At 43.2% G+C, this 11,687-nt stretch overlaps 4 protein-coding genes across 4 annotated transcripts; 1 reads left to right on the top strand and 3 right to left on the bottom strand.

The window, feature by feature from the left end:
• Positions 1–398: 398 nt before the first annotated feature.
• On the bottom strand, positions 399–1,550 carry tam14 (uncharacterized protein; the record flags this gene model as incomplete). The annotated part of the gene is made up of 1 exon (XM_018878757.1): positions 399–1,550. The coding sequence occupies one exon, from the start codon at positions 1,548–1,550 to the stop codon at positions 399–401; it is 1,152 nt and encodes a 383-aa protein (XP_018736028.1).
• A 614-nt stretch (positions 1,551–2,164) lies between these two features.
• RPO26 (DNA-directed RNA polymerase core subunit RPB6) lies at positions 2,165–2,761 on the top strand (the record flags this gene model as incomplete). Its single annotated transcript, XM_018878756.1, has 2 exons — positions 2,165–2,184; positions 2,305–2,761. The coding sequence occupies 2 exons, from the start codon at positions 2,165–2,167 to the stop codon at positions 2,759–2,761; spliced, it is 477 nt and encodes a 158-aa protein (XP_018736027.1).
• A 219-nt stretch (positions 2,762–2,980) lies between these two features.
• On the bottom strand, positions 2,981–3,337 carry rlc1 (myosin II regulatory light chain Rlc1; the record flags this gene model as incomplete). Its single annotated transcript, XM_018878755.1, has 1 exon — positions 2,981–3,337. The coding sequence occupies one exon, from the start codon at positions 3,335–3,337 to the stop codon at positions 2,981–2,983; it is 357 nt and encodes a 118-aa protein (XP_018736026.1).
• Positions 3,338–3,765: 428 nt separating this feature from the next.
• GDB1 (bifunctional 4-alpha-glucanotransferase/amylo-alpha-1,6-glucosidase) lies at positions 3,766–8,448 on the bottom strand (the record flags this gene model as incomplete). The annotated part of the gene is made up of 2 exons (XM_018878754.1): positions 3,766–5,990; positions 6,048–8,448. 2 exons carry the CDS (start codon positions 8,446–8,448, stop codon positions 3,766–3,768), a joined length of 4,626 nt encoding a protein of 1,541 aa, XP_018736025.1.
• Positions 8,449–11,687: the final 3,239 nt, after the last annotated feature.

Genomic DNA, 11,687 nt, shown 5'->3' with positions numbered 1-11,687 from the left:
CCTCCAGGGCATCTTGGCCAATTTGGACCCGTTTTGGGTCCTGTGGTTTTCGATTATAGGGTCTTAGACCTGCTTTGCAGTTCTATTTCTGACACCGTTGTGCAAGATGAAATACAGTGCATCATAGTACATTCCGGTATCATCAGTTACCAGGGTGTCTCCAGCGACACTGACATTATTGTTCTTTGCTGATATTTAGTTAACTAAATTTAGTGTACAGAGGAAATGCTAGCAGTTTCTATGCAATATGTGGTGAACGAAGGTTCGTCTAACGAAGTTCGCTCCTACTTATTTTAGAGACATAATAGACATAGTGAATATAACTAAAAAGAAGTTACTTTTAGGTGAATGCAGATGTTTTGCTAATAATAAAAAGAATGCAAAGGGAATATAGTAACCTAGGCAGAGTTCGAAGCTGGGGGAGGGGTGGCCTTGTTCTCACCATCTTTGTTCGCCTTGCGTTTGTTGCGATAGTAAGGGCGGTTTTTCTTTTTGGACTTAGGATTGGCTTCATTCGCAGAGGGGGGTCTATCAGTTGGATGAGTTGAGCCGTTTGCAGTGGGGGTGGATGTAGGAGCAGACTCCACAACGGCGGTGTCTTTATTGGCGGGAAGAGACGCAGTATTGTCCTGAATTGGCTGTTGAGGTTCCTCAGTTACTTCTTCTTGAAGAAAAGAGATGGTAGGCTGAGATTTCTCAGCAGCAGTGGTTTCAACCTTGGGTTCTTCCACCTCCTCAGTTTGGGTGAGAAAGAACTCTTCCGGAGGGATTTGAGAAATTTCTTTAACTTTCTCGAAAGTGATTGAATTAGCTTCCTCGAAGACTTGCTTGGAGGAGCCATTGACGAGGTCATCCAAGGCAGACAGAGAAGTGTCATCACCAGCATAAACCACCTTCAACAAATGTTCGAATGCAGCACTTTCTTCTGCAGGGGTACTGTCACTCAATTGTCTCTTAAATGAGGCAGCACGAAGAAATTTCACGGTAAGACTTAATTGCTCACGTCCTTGTGCAATGCCCTCTAACTTGGCAGCCTCGACAGCCTTGGCAACCTCGGCTTCATGTTGGGCCTTTTGCTCCTTCTCTCTAGCAATGCGTTCAAGAGCTTGAGATTTGTACAAATGAAGAGCATCCTGTAATTCTTTAAGAGGAGCTTCTACAGTTTCTCTTTGAGCCAATGCAGAAATTTGATCTGGGTTCAAAGTAAGAGGTAGGTTTTTGGCCTTAGCTTCCTCGGCGATCTCATGATATTTATCCAGCTTGGCCTTACGCTTCTGTAGGTTACGAATACGCTTTTGTAAATGGTCAACAAAAATGTCGCCAGAGCCAGCATCTGAAGTGACAGACTCCTCACGACTCTCCCGAGAAGATCCATTAACATTTGTATGGTCACCCTCGCCATTTCCGGCCTTTTCTTTCTGTAATCTCTTAAGAGCACGCTTGGAGAGCCCAGAAGATGACTGATCCACATTTTGTTTCTTTTCAATACCATCAGGTACACCCGAACTCACAGAATTCGTTGCATCTAGGGCTGTTGTAGTTCCAGGCATTATGAGTTTTGATTTGGACGGTAGTAGATGACCACGAAGACTAAAGATTAATAATACAATTGGACAATGTTATTTCAGTTCCGACTAATCTCCGTATACCAAAAAGCAGGCTAATAATCTTATAAGTATAAGAAAGGGAGAAAGTGATGAATATAATACAGTCAATGATTACTTTGAAAATGGACAAGTAGAGTTGATCTGTGAGTTGTTGTGGACTATAGCACTTCTCCTCAGATCGATCCGACGACAACATATGCATGTGGGTAAGGAGATTGAAAAATGGAAAATTCCTGCCGCGCGGCTCTATAGCCTAAATGTTTCTATTTTATTCCAAAGCCTATGAAATTTAAAACGAAAGGAAAGAGGATGAAATTGTTGTACGGGCTATCATGTCAAATTCCAAAGATTTGATAGAATTAGTTTGATCTAGCCAGAACCATTTCCCCCGTTGTATTTTAATTCCCAGTTGCCTCACTTGTAATATTTGGTGCAGGTCCTGCTAGGGCGATCTTGTAATTAGTTACCCTCTCTACCATTGCTTCACGTTACTTGGATTTTTTTCATGTAGAAGCGATTAAAAGTTCAGATTATCGGGCCACACATAGAAATACACAATGTCTGACGACGAAGGAGCGTAAGTTCATTAAATCTTGTGGTAATTTCATAAGTAATCGTATATTACGTGTGATAGATTCTATGGGTGACTGTATTTTTTTTCCGTATTTTCTCTTCAACTTACTAACTCGTCGACTAGTTTTAATGATGGCTATGAGAACGCATATGATGAAGCTGATTTCGAAGAACACTTTTCAGATGACGGAGACTTTGAGACTAATGGGGCTGTAAATGGTAATGAGAACGGAACTGCGGTTGCTGCTCAGGAAATTGATGCTGACGGAAGAACCGTGATCGTATCGAACCAAGACCAAGCACCGAGAAAGAAAACCGCCAAAGAGCTGGCTATCCCCAAAGAAAAGAGAGCTACCACGCCCTACATGACTAAATATGAAAGAGCTCGTGTTTTAGGCACTCGTGCTTTGCAAATCAGTATGAATGCTCCAGTCTTAGTCGACTTAGAAGGTGAAACCGATCCTTTACAGATCGCCATGAAGGAACTTGCTCAGCGTAAAATCCCTTTAGTAATTAGACGATACCTTCCTGACGGAAGTTATGAAGATTGGGGATGTGATGAGTTGATTGTTGACCAATAGATAGAAAGCCGCTGAGACAAGACAACTAATCGGTGATATCGTTCTTCTCAGGTTATATGTATTTATTATTCCACTTGTAAAAATAATGTTAAGAACTCTTGGATTTTGTATTTATGTTCTGATGGCTCTTATATGGTAGTGTCTCGACTCTGTCTGGATGACTATCTGTCATATGGACAAATAAATATTCATAGAAAAAAAATAGTATACAGCACAGGGCTAATTGTCTTCGCCTCGAAGCAGATTAACGAAGTCTCTATACATGAAATGCTCACCCGAGAAGCCACTTGACCTAGTGAAAGCAGCTAGAGATTGTTCAATATCCTGGTGGTCCATCCCATACTCTGCTAACGAGTCTCGGAGTTCATCCAAACCGATTACTCCGCTATTATTTTCAGCAGCCTCCTCATCTTGGAATGCCTCAAATGCGGCTAATAGCTCTTTCTTTGATGATAATTGACTAAGGTTGTGTGACATTCCAGTTAAATATGCTGAAAATGTCAGGGGGGAAGCCATTTTGCCCATCATATTTTCCAACTCTTCGGTAGTTGGCTCTTGGCCCAAAGAAATGAGCATCTCTTCCAAATTCCCTTTTGTTATTGTACCATTGCCATCTTTATCTAAGAGCGTGAATGATTCCTTAAGTTCTCTGGCTAGGCCTGGCGTAAGTTGCGAAAATGCACCTGAGATAGTTCGACGACCAGTCGCAGTAGGTCCTGCACTACTATATCCTGGAGTAGCTACTTTTCGTGGCTGAGAGGTTAGAAATCTATAATAGTTCTTTGGACAGTTCTAACTTACCATTTCAAATTAAAATCGTCTGCTAATATTAATGTGTTTCTTAGCATCAGCTTAATGATCTTCGTTATAATGTAAACAAACATTGACCTAACCCATATCTTATCTCTCCGCATTCAAACCTCAAACTTGCATGTGTTACTTAAAGCTCTAGTTATACTTAAATTATAGTTATCATTTACAAGTTGTCCTTTATTTCAGATGATCTATTTTTCCGCCAGGGCCCGAGCATCTTCATATAGCTCTATCAAGGTTGCTGCGCTCCACGCTTGAGTAGGCGATGAGTCGTAGCAGAATTGGCCGTCTTTATTGGTCAACTCTGTCAAGCCTTTCCAGCGGGAGGTGTGTAACCAATGTACGTGTCCCGAGATTCTCTTACGAAGCTGGGCAAAAACTTCAGTTTTGTCAACCTCCGCAATCGATATAGCTTTCTCCTCTGATTCTTTCTTAATATTGAAGAATAGGAACGCTCTCAAAAAGAATCCAGTGCACCAAACCCATTCCGGTCCTTGGTGATAATTTCTGCCTTTGGATGTTGCAAAATCATTGGAGTCCTCACTATTATTGTAATAAGGCCTATAATTCAAATCGGAAGGATCTAGAGTTGCCATACCAACAGGACCACGAATAATCTTATCCGCCATTCCAATTGCATTTATCGCATGCTTGTAGTTGAAGAGCTCAGGAGCAGCGACCATAGCAATTGCAAAGTTGGGGCGCAATTGATAATCCTCATATGGTTTCCCAGATCTATAGAGATCCTTGTAAATACCTCTTCTGTTAACAATGCTGCTGTCAATATCATAGCTGGAATCTTCTTCAACAGATGCCGGAACATAAAACGCATGCTCGAACGAACTGGATATCTTGTATTCCCAGTCCCTCAACATAATCTTATCACCGTGTTGGTTAATAACATGATCCCATTCAAAAACACCCTTGCGATGCAACTGGTTGACCCAGCGAAGAGAGCTTTTCAGGAGACCGATGATTTCAATGGCTGCTCCATCACGAGGGGTACCAGGTATGCCTTTACTACCTGCTCTCTCACTTTCACCCATCTTATCCATCCATGTGCCACAGTTCCATTGATTTCCACCGAACACAAATCCATTATCCCAGTCTACAAAGATATTCTGGTTGAAACCCTCATCTCGCATTTGAGAGTCCAGATTGGTACCAGCATTAGCCTCGCGGAATTTAATACCTTTGGCATGGCGACTGAGGATCTCATAAACAATTTCCTTTATAGAGGATGAATGTGAGAAAGCACGAGAATCGTCTACAGGCACATAGGTATCATCGAGGGGGAATCTTCTCTTTACCTTTTCGAATAGAATATCTTGGCCATCAGGAACCTTTTGAGTATATTCCTGTACCACCTGTAAAAAGAACCAGGTCGCATCACGGGCGTTGTATCTTGGATTCCTTCCCGAGTCAAGTAAGTTAGGGATGAGTCCATGTTTAAGAGTTGCAGCAAAAGCCAAAATGTGGTTTTTTGCGTCTTCATGTCTACCTAACGCAAGTAGCAGGCCTGGTAACGAGATAAATACATCTCTACCCCAACATCTCATATAATCTCGTGAAAAATGAGGCAATCCTGCGGCCATAGAACCAACCTGCTCGAATGGGAATACTGAAGCGCTGGGTAGCTTGCCTACCATCTGCACAGAAACCATAGCTAATTCCTGTAAAAACAAAGTAGATTTTTGGTATGACTGAGGCATAAGGGAAAGAGCTCTTCGGGTGCAAGATGAGTGGATTGTATATAGGATCAATGCAAAATATCTCGGAATCAAAAATGGAGGCAATTGTCTGATCCTATTGAACCTTACTTCGTACCACTCAATCAGAGGTTGTAGATTGGGAAATTCATCTACGTAATTACGCAATCTGTTAACCGTGTAGTCCAACGCCCATCTGCCATTTCGCAAATTGGCACAAAGTGGATGTCCCAGGTTATTTGACAAAACAACCTCTTCTAATACTGATGCCCATCCCTGAATACCAGCATACTCCAGGGCACCATGATCAGGCACAACGTAAACCCCTTCCTTACCTCGACTGGAGTCACGTTCTTCGCTCTCACAACGGTACAGAGCAACGTTCAAATCATTCCAATTCAGTTTTTCCACTGCCTCTCGAGCACCACTCCTTACCAAATTATCCAGCTCCTTGTCAACAAATGTCTGATATGTCTTAATCAGAGCAATCGAGCCTTGTGGAAAGTCATGAGGAGATCGGATAATACTGGTAGTCTCACCTTCTTCTTCGACAACATCAATATGTGGCTTCTCAAGAGTAACGATCTTAGTGGGAATTCCATATACCTTATTGTCATCTTGATTATGAGCTTCCTTACTATCGTCAACGGCTAATGCAACGGCCAATACACATTCTGCACGAGTACCTTTCAATACCACATCAGAGACTATAAAGAGGTTGTTAGTTGGTTTTCCTTATTTTCCTTGTATATCGTTATACTTACGCCTCTGATCAGAGTCTGGGTGAAACTTTGTTCTGGCAATCAAGAAATAGCCTTCACCAGAGCTAGGATCAACTCTGTGCACAGTAATATATTGTCCTTCGTGATGGGTATATGTTTCATCGGCATTTAGTTGACCCATTTCAAAGTGAGCATCATTGAGAACCTTTTTGATTTCGGAAATTCCACCACCAAATGTATATTGTCTCTCTTCTGTGACAACATTCAAAGATTTCGGATAACATTCATCAAAGCCAACTGTAGATCCTACAGCACAAGCACACATGGCAACCAGAGCACCTGATGGCAATGTGTCTTCAACAGTTCGCTTTTCTGCTGCACTTTCATTATCATGGGTGCAGTCCATGAACCAAGCGTGAATAGGAGATGCTCGAACGAGATGTACCTCTTCGTTTGAGGACCATCTCTCACCGTGGTTGACGAGTGGTTGTTTAGCAAAAGAACCCATTGGTCTGCCACCATTCTTATTAACCAAAGTAGAAAGTTCTTGTACTGACCAAGCCTGCATAGCTTCACGGATCAAGGAAGTTAGTCCAAGACGCTCAATAAAGATTTTGTCCATTTCCTCCGAACCGGTGAAGAGCTCTGCAACTGTGTAAAGATTTGGACGTACAAGACGGGCCATATCGAGGAAGTACTCCCCTACATGAATAGGAGTTGAGTGACAGTTATCAATACGGAAGCCGTGGAAATACTTGGCCAATAACTGAGCATACTTCTTCATGTGGTCCCACAAAAAAGGCGAGTCCTCGTGCTTTTCACCATATCTCAACTTGACGCAGTCTCCCCAAATAATGACTTCACGGCGGAGGTAAGCTCTGGACTTGTTGCTGGCAAAGTCAATCAGAGGGTTGCCACTCCAGATCCATCCATTATTAACTAAAGCAAGGTTTCGCTTTCCACCTGGTGCTTCAGGGTGGGTAACAATACGAGTAAAGTATGGGTCTGTTAATGGAGATTCTTTAGTGATCTTGCCCAACCTAGGACCATCTCCATCAAGACGAGTATATTTCACCCGATTGTACAGTTGGCTGGTAATAACTGACACTTCGTCATCATACTCCTGGTACAAAGGTTCGTTAATCTCGTCAACTATTTGACGGATTTTAGCCTCATAATGGACAGCAGAAGTAGTACCGGTTCCTGGAAACAAAGTTTTGATAATCGATACGAAAGTAGGGATGTGTAACTCGCGTAAATATCTTCCTTCACCGAATCTATCAAAATTGAGCGCGGCCTTCTCTTTAACAAACTTAGCCAATTTTTGTAGATCACCAACAACGTCTTGAGGCACAGGCGAAGCTATGACCTTCGCGAACTTGTCCTTGTTGTTAATAAAATCGACAGTATCCTTGCATGTTTTCTGAACATCTACAACATAATACTCCCAAAGTCGAATAGGCTCTAATACATGATCCTTTAGGGAACCAATAATGCGGTCTAAATCACCAGTGCTCTCAACAGAGTCGGGAAGACCCAGTTCTGACAACTTAGCCGAGAAATCAAGAAGTTGGGTGTCGAGATCTAAAGCAGGTTTCAGATGAGGGGCAGTTTCAACCGAGTATCCAACCTCAGGGTGAGATCTCAACCAATCAGAGTTATGTGCAGTGTGATTGAGTACTACATCAGTTAGCGATAATAATCCATACTTATGTTCCATGTCCGAGACCAGTTGTGCAATATCATCTTCACCATTGGGGAAACATTTTGGATCCCAGTCAAGCTGGTCATAGATAGAAAAGGGTGAATCAGATGCTCCTCTGTATTGCAACGGAGTGAAATGGATCATGTTATATCCCTTGTCTTTAATGGCCTTAAGCTTCGGCCCCCATGTATTGACAGGACCCATTAATTTGGACAAGACTGTCTGAATGGATAAAGAGTCAAGCTCAATTGGTTTTCCTCCCAAAGAAAATCCAGTTGAAACAATGAAGTGGAACTTCTTGGTTGACGTAATAATCTCAGGATCGACGCCATTGGCGGCAGTGACAGCTCGTTGGCCATTGACTGCATTTGAATCAACATGAGAGAAGTAGTCCTCAGATGGTGGCTTGTATGTGATGTAACACGAGTAAGGACCACCAGCGAATATTTTGATATCAACATGAATGTCCTCAGAGAATCCGCAATCAGTCGTTTTGAGCGGGTATTCATAGTACTTATGTCTGTCAAATGGAGTCGATGGGTCCAATGGAGCATTACACCAAAATGATCCCTTTTGCACAAACTTCAGCCACGAAAATAAAACAATTCGGACAACATATGGCTCGTGGGGAATTGGCAATCTCAAAAATTTGCCGTCTCCTGTTAATACCGGATCTCCGGCTTCCGACAAGGGAATAACGTAAACAATGTTCTTCTTTTCGCCCATTGTCCTTGTCATTGTTAGCTGTTGCCCGTAATACTCCTATCTCCAGTGACCAGGATCTATAAATGCCCATAGTTGGTATTCTCAATGGGCTTGCTCAATGTGCTGAGCGAAGCTGGAAAACTGGTTCCGGGAATTGAACCTCCATCGAGCGGAAAGCGAGGTCAATGTGTTGTTAAACGACTCAAAATCGTATGACAAAACCGTCTTGGCCAATTGACCCCGCCGAATCAAACACGCCAAATTTACACTATACTCACTATCCGTCGTTCACACCGTGCCTTTAACCTTTGTGCTATCAATTGTGTACAAGTAAGTAGTGGTTCGATATCCTTTGTGATCCTTATATATGGGTTTCGGAGTCTTGCATAGAATTCAGATCCACGCCCGATGTACCGGAAACGGGTACAGCTTAATGAGCCGCACGCAGATTGTGCTTAATTGGACCCTGTAGACGTGCATAAATGTCGGGAGGCTGGTTTCAAGCAGAGCCGACGCAAGCAAGCTTAGAAAAATTGGGACATGCACCCGAGTCAGGCGGCAACGGGTGATATGTATTTGGTTCATTATGCCCATGTTAGGATCTTGGTGGAATATTAATTATTATATATACTATCTTTGAATTGCTTATCGGACTGCAGGCCGGTGGGCCTACACGCATTTTGGGATGCATAGCAGGTTGCTGATAGAGGGATTGAGGGATCGAATATGCAGTTTAGGGGGAGGATGAGTGTTAGTAACTCGTCCCGACCCTTATATACTGAGCAGACATCTCAATTTGTTGGGTATGAAGTTTTTTTCTATAAAAACAAGGCACTGTGAACTTGAAACATACTTATCACGTGACATGGATCAGTGGTTTTTTTGGTATGGAATGATGTGAATGTTTTTCAGTGACAAGCCAGGTAAATTCTTCTGAAATACAGAGAGAGATTGTTTGGGCTTTCATAACTACTGGAAGCTGGTGAATGTTTTGCAGATTTAGTGCATAGTGAATGAAGAGTATGTAGTGATGCTATTATTTTAAGCTGTCTCTTTCAGCGTACAGAAAAATAGCGATATGCCCTCGAGTACTGACAATATTCCAAGTGCCATTTAGGCTAATTCCATTTTGCAGACCGCGGATGCCTCTAAGCGTATTCTTTGGTCGGCCTGCGAGATCGACGGTTAACAGGTGGAGGATACCCCTGGAACTTCTAAATGAGGCAACTATAGAACCAAATCAGGAGGGAAGTAATATGAAACATCCCCAAACACAGTCAGGAGGTCAGCTTGGTTATAGCCTATCAGCCCAATTTGGGAAATTAAGCCCAGTTATCGCTATCTTTCTGGCCATTGGGTGCATTATCCTAACATGTCACTGCGTCACAGGGTCAGTTTGTGACACATTCATGCTAGGTAATATGCATGTGGAAGCTTTTTGCGAGCAGTCAGTGGTGGAAATAAATTTATAGGTGCAAGCAGCCCGTTTTTAAACAGTGGCATTGCTTGGGAGTGGAGCCTAGTGCGTTGTGTTTGTGCGCTGCTACAAGCCTATCCTCGAACAGGAGACGAGCGGGGGTGTCGTAAGGAGACTACATGTGAACCTGTCACACTCGAGGATTGTAGCGTGAAAAGGATAAAGAGCCAACAAACCGCACTTTTTTTATATAAAAAACTTTGACTTAATTCTAATTGCCGTGAAAATGAGTGTCCCTAGATCCAACGCTAACGCAAAGAAAGCCGAACTTGTTCAGAAGATTCACGGTATGCACAGGCTCTGCGATGATCTTACCACAGAACTTCGTGACATTGAGCAGCGATTTGGTAAGTATTCTATTGTCTTGCAAACAGCGGTATGCCGGACGAAAAATCGTGATCTGCTTATAATATATATTAACAAGTGTTTTAGCACCTGAAAATTCATTCGAGATTCGCCATCAGCTTCAGAGGGATATCAACCATTATCGAGCCAAGGTTCGCATCCTAGAGAATGAACTGGCTACTTTGGAAAGACTTTTCTAGTCACTATGTATGATCGCGACTGTTATTTGTGTACTTTATTTATCATAGCTAATTAATTCAACTTGTTTGCTTCGGAGCCCACTTTCCTAAAGCGGGCCTGTCCTTCGTCGGTCTAAATATAATTTGAACCAATGAGTTGAAACGTAATTGGCTTACCAAAAGACAATCACTATTTCTACGGACCACTGGGCTATGTATCCAAATCCTGAACTTCTAATATTCATCACACAACCCAGTCGAACTACCAGTCCCACTTTCGATCCAATTTTGCCTTAGCCTCATTGATCTTCGCCCGCCGTTGGGACCTGCATCACATATGTACCCTAATTATCACCTACACAAGCTAATCCTCTTTCATGTCGGGGCTCCTCCCAGAATGGCCCAGATACCTCCAGCGGCTGCGGCTAGACCCCAAACTCCACTGCTCCTCTCGCTTCGCTCCAGGCGCTCCTCCGACGGTCCCAGCAATCTCCTGCGAAGTAAGATCCACAGGGTCTGGGGCGCCGGAGGCCGGCATGGCACAAGCTGACCTTTATAGTACTATTCCCTGACTTAGAAGAGCATACGTCTCGTGCACCAGATTTAAGGTTGCGGGTCATTGTGGTAGCGCTGAGATCAGAGCGTAGGAGCAGTCTCGGCCTTGGCATCGTCATATCCGGCACATTAGCAGCTTCGAATGCTGGGTTTACGGCCAAATTCATACTTTATTGACTCATATTAACTATTAATACTCGCGGTAACCGCCAACAGGTCCACTCTCCGATCATGCCCTGTGGCATGCAGAGAGAGACCTACTTCCTGCTCTAGAACCTTTTTAACTGCATATTACCTCCACTTCCTTGCCCTTGAGTCACATCAATTCCAGCCAGTTGGTGCAAGGTGGGTACTAAACTCTCTTTCAAGCAGGTTCAGGGTGACTAAGGATGCAGGGAACTGCGTTGGACATGCTGGTACCAGTCCAGTGCCTCAACACGGATCTGGTGCTGTTGTTGGCAATATTCAGGGGATCCGGATAACGCAGGAAACCGGGTCGCAACCTAAGAGAAAATAGGGGTCCTTAATTCGGTTATACGGACTAGGAACGATGGAATTTCGCCAGAGACTAAAGACCTAACAAAAAAAAAAAACAATCGTTCCTTACAAGCTAATCGTATATCCCCTACCGAAACTTTTAAATTAAAGTTACTATGCGGAAATACCCTAGCCCGTTAAGTGGTGCGCAGATGGACAGATGGACCCTGTCAGTTTGC

This window comes from Sugiyamaella lignohabitans, chromosome A, assembly GCF_001640025.1.
Source record: "Sugiyamaella lignohabitans strain CBS 10342 chromosome A, complete sequence".
Classification (NCBI taxonomy): domain Eukaryota; kingdom Fungi; phylum Ascomycota; class Dipodascomycetes; order Dipodascales; family Trichomonascaceae; genus Sugiyamaella; species Sugiyamaella lignohabitans.
The sequence above is the reverse complement of the archived record's forward strand: the minus strand, read 5'-3'. Positions and strand labels throughout refer to the sequence as shown.